Source organism: Equus asinus, chromosome 17 (genome assembly GCF_041296235.1).
Source record: "Equus asinus isolate D_3611 breed Donkey chromosome 17, EquAss-T2T_v2, whole genome shotgun sequence".
NCBI classification, from domain to species: domain Eukaryota; kingdom Metazoa; phylum Chordata; class Mammalia; order Perissodactyla; family Equidae; genus Equus; species Equus asinus.
Genome location: NC_091806.1, coordinates 47,198,067 through 47,211,358, shown reverse-complemented (window position 1 = coordinate 47,211,358; position 13,292 = coordinate 47,198,067). Strand labels below are relative to the sequence as shown.

General features: G+C 52.4%; 1 protein-coding gene across 3 annotated transcripts in view; it reads left to right on the top strand.

Annotated features, from left to right (window-relative positions):
- The window catches only part of SHANK2 (SH3 and multiple ankyrin repeat domains 2), a 559,575-nt gene extending 546,862 nt beyond the window's left edge, over nt 1-12,713 (top strand). For all 3 annotated transcript variants that reach the window (XM_070488373.1, XM_070488372.1, XM_070488374.1), the window contains one exon: nt 7,170-12,713. In XM_070488373.1, coding sequence (XP_070344474.1) covers nt 7,170-7,740 — 571 coding nt within the window. In that variant the 3' untranslated portion in view covers nt 7,741-12,713. The remainder of the gene's footprint in view (nt 1-7,169) is intronic.
- Nucleotides 12,714-13,292: the final 579 nt, after the last annotated feature.

Here is a 13,292-nt window from a genome sequence, read left to right as displayed (position 1 = left end):
TTCTTTGCAACAATGCTGAGGCGAGAGTACTTTCACTTCTTGCTGGAACCCAGGACGGGACCGAGGGAGAAGAGAAGGGTGTCACTAGACCCTTGCTTACTTGGGGACATCTGACTTAACTTGAGCCATCAGTGAGTTTGCTGCTAAGATCTGTTCCCCGAAATCAGGGACGACGTGGGATTTGGTTATGTCTGGATTACAATTCTGTCCCGAAAGAAGACGATCGAGGAGTTTAGTCCATAATGTTGGAGGCATTGCCTCAGGCCTGATCCAGACACACTGCGCTGAGAAGGGAGCCGCCAGGCAGTTCTGGGAAAAGTGCTCCCGGGGCAGCCTGGCCCGACTTTCCCAGGCAATGGTCTCATTTTGAAGAGGGCATCCCACTCCATCAAAGGGAAGGGGGCTGAGGTTAGAGGGGAGTGTGAGCCTCTGTGAGGAGTCCGCTGGCTCTCCTCTCGGGAGAACCCCAAAGCTGCCGGGGCCTTCCTGGCCCGTCGGCACTGCGGCTGGAGGCCCCCACCCCTTCCCTGGGAAGCTCAGAGCCTAGAGGATGACTGGCAGTGCCAGCAGGCCCAGCGACAGCACCGTGGCTCCCACGTGAGAACGGGCACATATGAACACGTTCTTGACAACTGCGGGAGTGTCCTCCACTGGCTTGGTGCATTTGACCTTCCAGAGCCCTTCAAGCATCTCCGACGGGTTCACAGCTCGGGCATTCCTGAGCTGCTGCAGTGTGGAGCCCCATGCCCGACCTGAGGGAGGACAGCAACAAGAGGGATGCACACCAAGGAGGAGGAAGCCTGGGCCCTCGGAAGCCGAGCGGCGCATTCAGTCATTAATCGTTCACTTGGCAAATATGAGTGGTTCCCTCGTACGTGCCAGGCACCGAGCTGAGCCCCAGGATTTCTCACTGAACAGAAAACCTTCAAGGGCCCTCCTCCCGTGGGGTGCCGCAGTCCCCAGGGGAAATGGACAGTAAATAAAGAACGAGACACACCCGACGTGCACCTTGTGCTGCAGAGGAACAAAGATGTGCTCACGAGTCGGAGTGATGCTGTGCAGGAAGGTGACACTCCTTAAGGAAGTGACATTTGAAGGACTTGAAATACAAAAAGGAACTAGTTGTGCAGAAAACCAGGAGCGGAGCATCCCAGGCACAGGGGACAGCGAGCGCAAGGCCCAGTGGCCAGAAGGCGCTTCCCAGGCTGCAGGAGCTGTGGCCCAGTGCGGGGAGGGCTGGCAGGGGCCGGGCCGTGGGGAAGAGCCGGTCCGCGTGCTGACAACAGCAGCCATCCAAGGGTCCAGGCAAAGGCTCAGCATGACCTGACTTTGGTTTCATAAGATGACCCAGCAGCTGTCTGGTTAGGCGGATGATGCGGTGACACAGAGGTTACAGAGAGGTCCGTCAGCAGCCACCGTGGGGTCCGGGTGTGAGACCAGGGAGCCTGTGCTCTGGAGAGAGGTGGATGGATGGAGACAGGTGCCTTGGGAACCCAGAAAAACAGCACAGTGTGCCTGACTTACACCCTTTGACCCCAGACAAGGGGCTAGGACCCAGGAAGCCCAGGCATCATCCTAAACCAACATCTGTTGTTCATCAGCACTTCCGAGGAAGTGGGAGGTCACTTTCACCTTCTGGCGGGCGGACAGAGCAGGGAGTGTGTGCCTGTGGGGGTGCCCTGTGGCTTTCGTCCAGAGGGCGTAGCATCTGCTGGATCCCCCAGGATCCCCTCTAGATTGCCTAGCTCTTCTTTGGTGGGTCCAGGGGCAACTGAGGCTGGCCTCCACCTCTTGGAGGCACCGCCCGGCTTGGGGAGGAGGCGCATTGGGTGGAGCTCCAGGTCGCCGAGGCCTCCGAGGGCGGTGCCGGCTGGCCAGACGTGTGAGCCAGGCCAGTCCTCAGGAAAGGCAGTCGCTCTCCAGCCTCCGCCGCCCTCCAGAGGCCCCGCGCCCACTGCCTCGCAGCAGCTGCCCCCGCCCTTGCCCGTGCCTCCAGCTCGACACCGGCTCTCTGCAGTGTTGTCCTGAGAGCCTCTGGTTTTAAAATAAATCAATTTGGGTTGTTAAAAAATTATCTGCCCCGCTGGTCGCGGAGCACAGACTTCAAAACTAACTCAATAATAGAAGCTGCTGAATGGCGTTCTCATAACCTCAGCGCCGTCACGGCGGTTTTATCATTTCACGGCACCGATTGAAATGTTAAAGCGTCAGTGAATGAAACTGCGATACTTAGGTGAATGCTAGTTAGAGGGACCTGAAAGGTGCTCTCGGAGTGTTCCCTCGCGGACTACGAGCTGAAGGGCTCCTTCCAGCCTGGGTGCAGCATTACATCCTCGCTCACCAAACGGCCAGTTTCAAGTCCCACTGTTACATCCTCTCTGCCCAGTCTGGACACTAGGACCATTCGGCAAAAGTGTATCAGGGGTGAATGCTTCTCCCTGAACACTGGGTGCCTTCTCGATCTGTTTAGACATGAACATTCCAGCAGGATGGCATGGCTGCTGAACACAAGGCAGCCACCCACGCTCCCAGTGCTGGCTCTGTAACCTTGGTGAGGCCACTCAACTTCCTGATCTGAGACATGAGCTTAATAATGTCCATCCACCATTCATTCAACACTTACTTACTGAACACCTATCGTGGGCCAGGCCCTGGGACCGCAGACAGACCAGGGACCCCTCCTGGTGCTCAGAGCCCAGGGCAACTGTGAGGACTGAGTACAGGAAAGCAGTGACACCCAGGTATGGACCAGGTTGAGAGGTGTTGGCTCCAGTGTCCACACTCAGGCCTTGGGCAGATTTGTGAATGACTTGGTGCCCCTCACCTTCTCGTGTGTGTGTGTGTGTGTGTGTGTGTGTGAGAGAGAGAGAGAGAGAGAGAGAGAGAGAGAGAGAGAGAGAGAGAAAGATTGGCCCTGAGCTAACATCTGTCGCCAATCTTCCTCTTTTTGCTGGAGGAAGATTGTCCCTAACATCTGTGCCAACCTTCCTCTATTTTATGTGGGATGCTGCTGTAGCATGGCTTGACAAGCAGTGCTAGGTCGGCACCCGGGATCCGAACCTGCAAACCCTGGGCCACCGAAGCAGAGCGCACAAACTTACCCACTGTGCCACCAGGCCAGCCCCTTCTCTGTCTGTTTAATGCCCCACCTATCGAGATGCTATAAAGATACCTAATAAGAGAGCAGCTTGGAAGTGCGCGCCATTTTACATGCAAGATAGGGTTCGTCAGGAAAACTATGGTAACTCAAATGCAGAGAATCTTGTGGGAAAGGACTCGGAGCCCCAGCACAGCTCGTGTGAGGGCAGAATGAATACGCCTGGCCGTCATCACAGAGCGACCTCTGGCCCACGTTCAGTTACTGTTCAAGAGCCAAACTGAATTTGTAAACAACAAAAAAGCCACTTGAATATTTACTTCCCCCACCGTTAACCTGCAATGGCTGATGAAGACTCACCGCATCCCAGAGTGTTAGTCAACTCTGAATTTTCGTTTTAATTCTCATGTTTCCATATGGATTTAGAGAGACAGGATAGTGTGTGAGTAGGCATGTGTCTGTGTTCTAAATCAGGGCAACAGATTCCTGTGTGTCCCACCCGGGAACCCACTGGTTGCTTAGCAACATGATGATCTCTGCAACCAGGAGGATCTGGTGAATAACAGCGGTGTGATGGCCCAAGAATTGGTCAAGCTGCTGAGGAGCAGGGCAGCACGGGCCAGCTCAGGGCAGGCCTCCGCTCTGCTTCTCAAACTCTCTGGTTATTCTTTTCCATGGCGACATTCAGCAGGTGTGTGGGCAGGCCCCAGCACGTGGCCAGGTCTGACGGCCCATGTCATTAGTGCCGGGCCCTACTCTCATGTGTGCACTTGAAGGGAAGCACAGGCACCTGTGTGACCTCCCTTCACCCACAGGGCTGACTTACCCTAAGCTGCCGAAGCCGGGACGGTGCAGGGGCCCCGGGAGGGTATTGGCTGTGGGCTGGTTCTCAGGACTTCAGCAGAGGCTGACATCACTCTGGTGTTGCTGTTTTCTCTTCAACTTTTTCCTGCATATTTTCCTTCTTTATATCCACATTATACCAAGCCGAGGAAGGCAGGGTTGTGAATTTCCCGTTCGCAATGTGAAAGTGATGCCATACTGGTTTTCTGTTCTGGGCAGTCACCCCTCTCCCTGCCTCCTTGGCCGGAAACAGACCAGCACGGACAGATTCTCAGCCAGTGTCTGTCCCACTGCTTTCATGTCACCCATTGAAAGAAGCTGCGTTTTACATTTTAATTAATCTTGCAGTGTTGTCTCAAGCCATTCCATTTTGTCATTTTCATTTGCTCCATGATGGGTGTTAACAGAAGAGGGTCATGCTGAACAGAAGTAAGTGCCCTGCAGAAATGCTCTTCGTCTCTGGTGTGCTGTCTCTCCTTCTCGCTGCCCACCCACATGTGTGCAGAGCCCTCTCTCTGCTTCTGACGACAGACACAGCTGCCTGCAGAGCCTTCCTGAAAAGAACTCCCACCGACCTGGGAACGGTTGGGTACTTCCAAAGGGAGGGTGGCGCTGAGCCCGTCCTGCGGCCCCGAGCTGCCGACTGCTGGATGCTGCCCAAGGGCAAGGCAGTGCTCTGCCTCTGGGAGCCTCACCTGCCTCTGCTCCACAGAGCCAGGGGGCAACAAGCCCACTCCCCAGCTGCAGTGCCGTGGGGGTCCACCCAGGGTCGGGGCCACAGGCACAGTCACCTTTAGAGACGGCACATCGGGACCGTTACTCCAAGGCGTTCTCACCTGAGCAAGTGTGCTGGTGTGGGAGGTTTACCCGCTGTACGAAAAAACCTCTTTCTTCCCCAGAGGTCCCTGGACCTAATTAACAACTCAAAGCCCATCTAGATGGAGTGGCTTTACTCTCAGTGAGGATTTTATTTCCGCCATCTTAGCTTAATTGTTGGATCAAAGTGGAAGGAATGAGCCTTCCCCGAAACAGCAGACAGGAGAGGAGACAGGCCACCTGAGGGGCCCTTCCTGGCTCTCCGCCGGCGTTAGCTCTTGCCCGGCTTGGAACTGGAGTGGTTCTCCTGGTCCCACGTGAGCACCAGCACTTGCAGGCTTCCCCTCGTGTCCCTGCTGTGTCCACAGCCACCTCTCTCCCGAGACCCCGGGGCTGACCTGAGAGGCTGCTGCTCCGTCTCCCTCCCGTGATCTCCTGACTCTGAGTGACTGCGCCAGCCGCAGTGGAGGAGGCGTCCTCCGTCTTGCCTGGCCTGCCTTACCTGGTGGTGTAACCACAACCACCAACAAGCAACACCCTCCCCCCAGAGGTTCCCAACGGGGACCTCCTGTCTGTGGGAAACCCCACCGTGGGGCACACAGCCCTGCTGGAGACTGCATGTGAACGCTCTGCGCGTGGATGGGTGTCCCTGGCCCCATGTGCATCCACCCGCCCTTGGAAGTGCTTCTCCTTATGACCAGGTCAGAGCTCAACCCAGCACAGCTCTCTCTTCAGGTCTGCCGCTGCTTCCTCAGTGGGCTGTCCATATTGAAGTAACCATGACTGCCATCGAGTGGGGAGCCTCGCAAGGCTTAGAGACCTAGGTACCGATGGTGGTTTTACCCCAGTATCTATCAGAGGCAGAGAACGGACAGCCACAAAAGACAAGACAGAGCAGGGAGCCTGGGCCCCGCCTCCAGCTCTCTGCCCTCAGTTTACAAAGCTCCTGCTCGTCCTCGGCCCTTTCTCACAGATGCTGCAGCCTGTCCATTCTCATTGCTGGTCATGACGTCAGCACCTGAGCAGCTCTTCATGCTCTCCAGAGCGCGTCCACCCCGGCTGTCACAGCACTTAAGAGGGAGTGGAACCCATCTCATATATAAGGACACGGAGACTCACAGGCTGAAAACCTGCCTGTGCTGCCATTTGGCAGAGTCAGGACGTAAAGAGACATCTCAAGTCCAAATCCAGAGGAGGGACCCATGGTAGGACAGAACCTTCCAGAATGTGGTCTGTCCACATTCATGTGAGTTAAGTCCAAAAGGCAAGACACACACACCTGTTCTTGCCACTTCCCTGTGGCTGTGGCTTTCTCAGGGGGGTAGGGTGGACAGGCCTTTGGCTTGGGGACAGCAGAGAAGAGTGTGAACCAGGGCCTAGAGGGGTCGTTCTGCCTCTCTGTGTGTGGCTGAGAGCCTGCCCTGGGCCTTGGCCCAAACCAGCGAGGGTGCCGTCTATTACGAGACCATCTCCATGTAGGCGAGCACGAAGCCTAGAGACTTCTCTGGCATTGAGATGTGACCTCCTCCCCTCGGGACCGTCCAGCTGTCTCACTGGGGCCAGTCAAGGTTGACCATCCAGTCCCTGGGGCTTCCCCTGCCCAGCCAGAGCAGGAAGGGCACGGGGCCTCCCACGGCTCCCGAGGCCACCACTGGGTGAGTGGGATTCCTTTCGGATTTCTGCTTTTTGGTAAGGACTGCACGTCCTATTAGTGAGCCTCAAAAGAGCTGAAAAAATACCTAAGCGCCCCCAGTCCTCCTCCAACAAAGTAGCCCCTTCGGTGCTGGAGAGCGTCGACTGCGAAGCACGCCCTTCTAGAGTGGACCAGGGCACTGAACTCCGGCAGAGTACTCCTGTTCTCTGGTGGTGTGGACGGTTTCTTCAAGCCCCGCGTGGCTGTGGGGCTTCCCACTCGCCAGAAAAGGGCCAGCCTGCAAGGAGCCCTTCCCTGCACTTGCCCTTTTAAGTCCAAAGGCAGGAGGTCTGACAGGCAGTTCAGAGGGAGGGGCTCGCCTCCAGGGAGCTCCCCTAGTGGCTGAAAGGAGGCAGAAATTGTCACTTCCTCCAGCGGTAGTGGTGATGTCACCAGACACGCCCCTCCTGGGAGCCAGACCTCGCTCTGGGCCTGTCTTAGGTCTTAGCCGCCCCTCTCTGCTCACACAGCCGGGCAAACCCACCCACTCCCCAGCGTGGGGTCAGGTGAGCGGGCTGCCGTGTGCCGTGGTGCCTCCTCGGACCTCTGCCCCTGCTCCTCTCTCCGCCTGCCCCCATCCTGGCATGGCAAGTCACTTGCTCACTGCCAGTGCATCTGCCACTAGGCGCTCTGGTGTGGTTTGAGTGTCTCCTCCCCCTTCCTTGCTGACCTGCTTTGTGACCCAGCTTGTGACGGTCTTCTCTGTTGTTGCCGTTTCAGAAGCCCAGAGGTCATGAGCACCATCTCAGGTACACGGAGCACGACGGTCACCTTCACTGTTCGCCCTGGGACCTCCCAGCCCATCACCCTGCAGAGCCGGCCCCCAGACTACGAAAGTAGGACCTCAGGAACAAGACGCGCCCCGAGCCCTGTGGTCTCGCCAACAGAGATGAACAAAGAGACCCTGCCTGCCCCCCTGTGCGCTGCCGCTGCATCTCCTTCTCCCGCTCTCTCAGATGTCTTCAGCCTTCCAAGCCAGCCGCCCTCCGGGGACCTCTTTGGCTTGAACCCAGCGGGACGCAGCAGGTCGCCGTCCCCGTCGATACTGCAACAGCCAATCTCAAATAAGCCTTTCACAACTAAACCTGTCCACCTGTGGACTAAACCAGATGTGGCGGATTGGCTGGAAAGTCTAAACTTGGGTGAACATAAAGAGACCTTCATGGACAATGAGATCGATGGCAGTCACTTACCAAACCTTCAGAAGGAAGACCTAATAGATCTTGGGGTGACTCGAGTCGGGCACAGAATGAACATAGAAAGGGCTTTGAAACAGCTGCTGGACAGATAAGGGTGGCTGCTCTTTCCCTTCACAGACTTTTGTTATAAGTAGAGATGGGCTTATACTGAAATGTTTGGATGGCCAAGCAAGGTCTGTGAGCACCAACCCCATTCCACGGGTTTGTCTCCTGGTACCCAAAGAAAGGCGGGGCGTGTCCATGGTGCGGCTGGGTGAAGGCCTGGAAACTCCCCAGCTCTCTTGTGGGTTTCTTAGGCTGTTTCTGTGCAACAGGGGCCGGGGGAGGGAGTTTTTCTAACACAGAAAGAGATTCATAGCTTGCCTCCCAGCATGCAGGTGACCTCTCTTTGCCAGGTCCAAGGGACTCCCCCGTTGGTTTAGCACGGGACCCCTGCTCTTGCAGGCAGACACCAGTGTGCTCTCGATACCTCCTGAGCCCTCCCTCCTCCGCCCTCCGGGCAGCTCTCGCCCCAGCCCTGCACGAGGCCTCTCCTCGGCCCGTGCCTCCCGGAGGGCACCAGTGCTCACTTGCTCCTCTCTTCCCTGTACTCTGCTTGCAGCAAGACACCCTCAGACTTGTTTGTCCGGTGCACGTTCTCGGGCCTGAAAGGTAGAGCAGCTTTTTTTCCTGCAGCTTCCCCCCGCCATCTCCTGCGATGTGCATCCGTGGCTCTCTGGCCATGAGGTTCTTGGCAGGGATGGGGAGTCTGAATGGGATCGTGCTCGGCTTTGCTTAGCTTTCTTTCTTTATTTCTGCAAATCTATTAGCATAATTCCAAAGTGGCCAAACAGATGTCACATGGAGTTAGTCAAAGCACAAAGTCACGATTCCCAGGAGGAGGGGAGACCTGGCCATGGGAACCAGCCAGTGCGCAGCTGCCTGGGTCCAAAGTCTCCCCAAGGATGAGAGCAGCAGTCTGCCAGGAGTCTCTCCACGACTGTGAGAAGGGGGCTCTCTGCCTTTTGGGATTCTTTAAAACAACGTTGTGCTGAATTCTGCAAAGATCAGAGCAGGGGAGCATGCACTTTGACTTGAGGGACAAGGCCCGAGGGTACTGATGGGCTTGTGCTGCTGCCAGGAGCCTGGGGGGCAGTGACTTCCATTCTGCGCCCGGCCAAGGGTAAGGTGGCCACTGAGACGGCCCTCCTGCTCTCTGAGGCCGGGCAGGGGGCGCTTAGGGGCTTGTCCCTTTGTCTCGGAGTGTCCAGGAACCCCACCAGCTTGTCTTAATAGTGCAGCCGGTTTTCTGAGAACCCAGCGGGTATGGCGTACAGACAGGGCCCAGGGTTGAGAACAGAAGGTGGGCTGCAGGGTGAGGGCGCAGAGCAGAGCGATGAAGACAGGAAGGAGCAGGGAGGTGTCCTGAGCGCCGTCTTGCCTCTCTGGCATTTCGTGAGCCCTGCCCCGTTCCTGTTCCTAGAGCCCCCGACCCCGGAACAATGCCTCTGGTTTCCAAAGGAGGTCGCCAGTTGCACATGGGCCGCAAAACATCCAGTCAGGCTTCCAGCACATTCTCCCACGTTTGGAAGAAACTCGAATGTCAGGTTTTGGGCTTTTATTATGATTTCAGAACTAGCCTAGCCCATCTCTAATTATAAAAACATGATTTTTTTTTTCCTTCTTTTTCTTTATGCTCACAATCAAGTGTCTGATTAGGTCTGAAACAGCTCTAGAATGAACACATAAAATTTAGCAATTTCAACTCTCTTTCTTTACTGCAAGTTTAAATAGTTGTACAGATAGTTTATAAGCACAATATTTTAAGAAAAAAAAAGTGGCTGGCCTACAAGGCAGCCTTTGTGCCACTTCAGTGCTAGAAAGTTAAAGAAAAAACTTTTGTGATTTAATACTACTATTTCTGTGGAATAATGATAAAAGTCTGACCTTTTTAAATCACCCTTATTTGGATGCATCGGAACCAGCAGAGCTGTGTCATATTTTCTATCTTTGCTAGAACTTCGTCATCGGAGGACAATTATTTCTTCAAATGTGGCTACAATTCACAATGCAGCAGTTTCTCCAAACACACACACACACACGCACCACACACACAGTGTTTCCAGCCACGTGCCCCTGAACTGGAAACCGAGTTTTGGATCTCCTTCTGTTCCAAAACCTCCTGCAGGTCAGTCTTGGTAAGTGAACGATCCAGTCCAACTCGAAGTCAGTTGAGTATTAAGGCGCTTTCCTTCCATGTACTCTCAATTTTTCCATCGTGTGGTGAATGCTATTACTTTAGAGAAATTTCAAGCCAAGATACCACAGGTGGCCTGCTGAGGCTGCCCGAGATTTCAGAAAACGTAACAATGGGGGTTTGGCCATTATTTGTCTTCCATTTGGTGGTAGTGCAAAATTCAGTGCATATGCCCTTCACCGTGGCTCGCTCTTCGTTGCCTGCTGTTGGTTTGACCTCGCTGCTCAGTGCCAGGCAACGTGCTCTAGACAGAATGAGGGTAAAGGAAACCCCTGGTAGGTTGTAACCAATCGCAATTCGGTGGCTTTAGGTTTACTGGACTGGGAGCCAGTGGGAGAGAGCTGGCCGTTACTCCCTTCCTTAAAGAGACTTCCAAGTCACATGCAACTACCCAGAAGCAAGCAGACGTAAGGACTAAAGAGCTGAGGAAACCGTTTATCTTGACCTGTATTACCATAGAGAAGTCATAGACCCGTGAGAACCTGCACTGACAACAAAATACACACACGTTGCCGAGAGGAGTCAGCCTCCGGCTCCATTCGATGATTCTGCTACGGAAAGCAATAGTTCCTCATTCCCATTGCTGCCCACTGTCCTCCCCCCTTGGGACGTGTTAGGACCAGGCCCTGTCCCGTGCCCCTCTTTAACGGTGGAACAAATGTTAAACTGCTCATATGAAGATCATGTTAATACTATTCCAGGTTTTAAGATCAACTTTTGTTATATACTGTAATTTAAATAAATTGCATTTACATGCCTAGTTTCTGTAACATTGTGTATACAAAACCAAAATCTCTCGAGATGTAAATTCCGTAGACCTGCCAAGATACCTTCTCCAGGGTGTCCGCACACTTTAAGTTCATTCATAATATAAAAATGACTCAGTGTGACTGTTGATTTGTTAAACTTTACATATCACAAAGTGAATTATTTGTGGTTCTTTGGTTAATAAAATGGTGATTTTTTTTTTTTCTGAGTTATTGAACAAGCAAGCATTACCCAGGTGATCTGACAATGACTTTTTGTGTGTGGGCCACAAATACTGATTTTTCCCATTAACGAATTTTTTTTGTTTTTTAGAAATTAGTCTGTTTCACACTACAGTTTGTGTAACGTGTTCGCATTATCTATGTTGCTGTTACTTTTGTGCTTTTATTCTTTTTAGATTTTATTAAAATACAACAACAACAATCAAGCCCCTGTAATTTGCACTTTCTCCCAATCCTTAAATCTCTTGTATGGCAACCAAAATTACTGTAAAAAAAAAATAAATATACTATTGCACTAAGGTTGTGGTTCTGATTGCAAACAGTGAACACTGTCTGAATTAAACAAAGGAAAAGTTGCCAAACTTGAAGTCTAATGTAGGTTGTTGGAACATCATGGCCACTTTACCTCGAGAAAACTGACCTGATGCTATCTTCCATCAAAGAGGAAACATTCTCCTTTCATTGAGCTAATCCGCCTTGGCTCCATTTCCTTGAAGCATGCTCAAAGTACAGACGGAAACACGTATATTATCTCAGAACTGGGGGAATGTCAGCACGGACGTCTGTGCACGTGGCTGTGAGGGCAGCTGAGGCCTGGCTTTCCTGCGGTTTGGGATGGAAGCAGGGCTGGCCTGGAGCGTGAGCCCGACTCGGAGGCTGGGTCTCCCCCACACCCACCCCTGGCTGTCTTCTTGCTGTCAGGCCACGGGGACTGCAGAGCTGGGCAGCCCCCCTGGCTGACTAACGCTAACGTGTTTGGTGAGCAAGCACGCACTAAGGCTCGGGGCAAGAGAATTTGTGTCTTTTGGCGAAGAACTGAGCCGGGAAGACAGGGGCTATCCCTTCCGCTGGAGGGAAGCACATTTTAAACTTAAACAGTGAACCTCTTCGGCCTCATCAGTAAAAACTTGTCTTTAGTTTCTGGACAGTTTCTTCTGTTTTGGCACTTTCTCCATTTGAACAGCAGCCACTGTGTTTCAGCGTCCATGAAAATTCTAATTCTCACGTCTTTTGCAGTTTACCGTCCCTTAACCCGCCCGCCTCACCATCCAGCGGCTCCTCCCAGGCCTCTTCTTCTAGATAAATGTACCCATTTGTCTTAAGGGGAAAAAAAATTATTGGGAGACTTTTTCTTTTCCTTGTACTTCATTTGAGGCATTTTAATAACCGGTGAACCGGAATGTCTTTCTGTATTCGTAGACACCCATGTGCACACGCCAGTAGGTGAAAACGCCCCAGTGGTTGGGTGACCACAGCAGCTGCATGCATACGGGACTGCCCGCGCTTTGTGGGGAATCGGGGAATTTCCAAACTTGTTTCTCAGACTTCAGCAGATCTGGTCATTTCAATTTTTTATCCATGCTGTATCAGTGATTTTGTTTCTTGATTGTTCCTGTAATATACTTCTACATTTCACAGTCTTTACCGTTTTATGTTTAAAATTATAACAATCACTGTTCACCGCTTCTACTCTGGAACTCTTTGTTTATAGCAATTCTGAAACTTTAATATGAGCCTTCAAATAAATACAGAAACTAAAAAAAAAAAGGAAAAAAATAAAGCGTGTGCCTTGGGTGTTTTGAACCTGATCTGCATAAAACCATATTGTATTCAAATGCTGTATATTTCATGAAAGGATAAATATACCTTCAATGTATTAATGTAGCTGATACAATAGTTATAGTGCCTTGTTTTCTGAACTGAGAAGCCCATATCAATGCACAACATGAAGTAAAAAACAATTCGAGAAATGAAATGTTGAGAAGACCTGGACGTGATTCTGGAGCCTTTCTCATCATAAGACTGTGGAATATACACAGTCATTTCAGTTAAAAATAAAAAGAAAGTTGAAATAAGATTGTGTTATCAATTAATTTTCCATAAAAAGTGCTCTCTACTATATCACTTTCAGTATTTTCCTTTAGTTAAAATACACAATGTATTTGAGAATTTCCATGGAAAGAGCGAGGACGTTCTGGCCGAGAGCCCTGAGCTGTCACACCCACTTCCCCTTGTGCTGTGTCGTCCCCCGGTGGTGCTTGTCGGTATTGCTTATCAAAGTCAGCAGGATGGATATTTTCACATTTTGCTAAAAACAAACAAAATGTTTGCTTTCAGTGATGGAGGCCACTGATCACACAAGAACTGTTTCCCTTGTCCCTGTAAGTTAAGGGAGCGGCAATACACAGTCTGTTTTTCTTTGAGAAGAAGAATGATTGTAAGAGGCACATCGGGCTAATCCTTGTCTTGACGCGTCACGCTCTGTTTCCCGAGCCTTAAGTGTGAAGCGTCCTGCGCAGCCTCTGGTGGCCCAGATGAGTCTGGAGCACCGTAAGCGTGTGAGGACCCGCCGCGCCGCCTGCGAACTAGCCCAGTCGCAGCCATCACGAATCTGTGGGCAGCTCAGCCCCATCAGAGC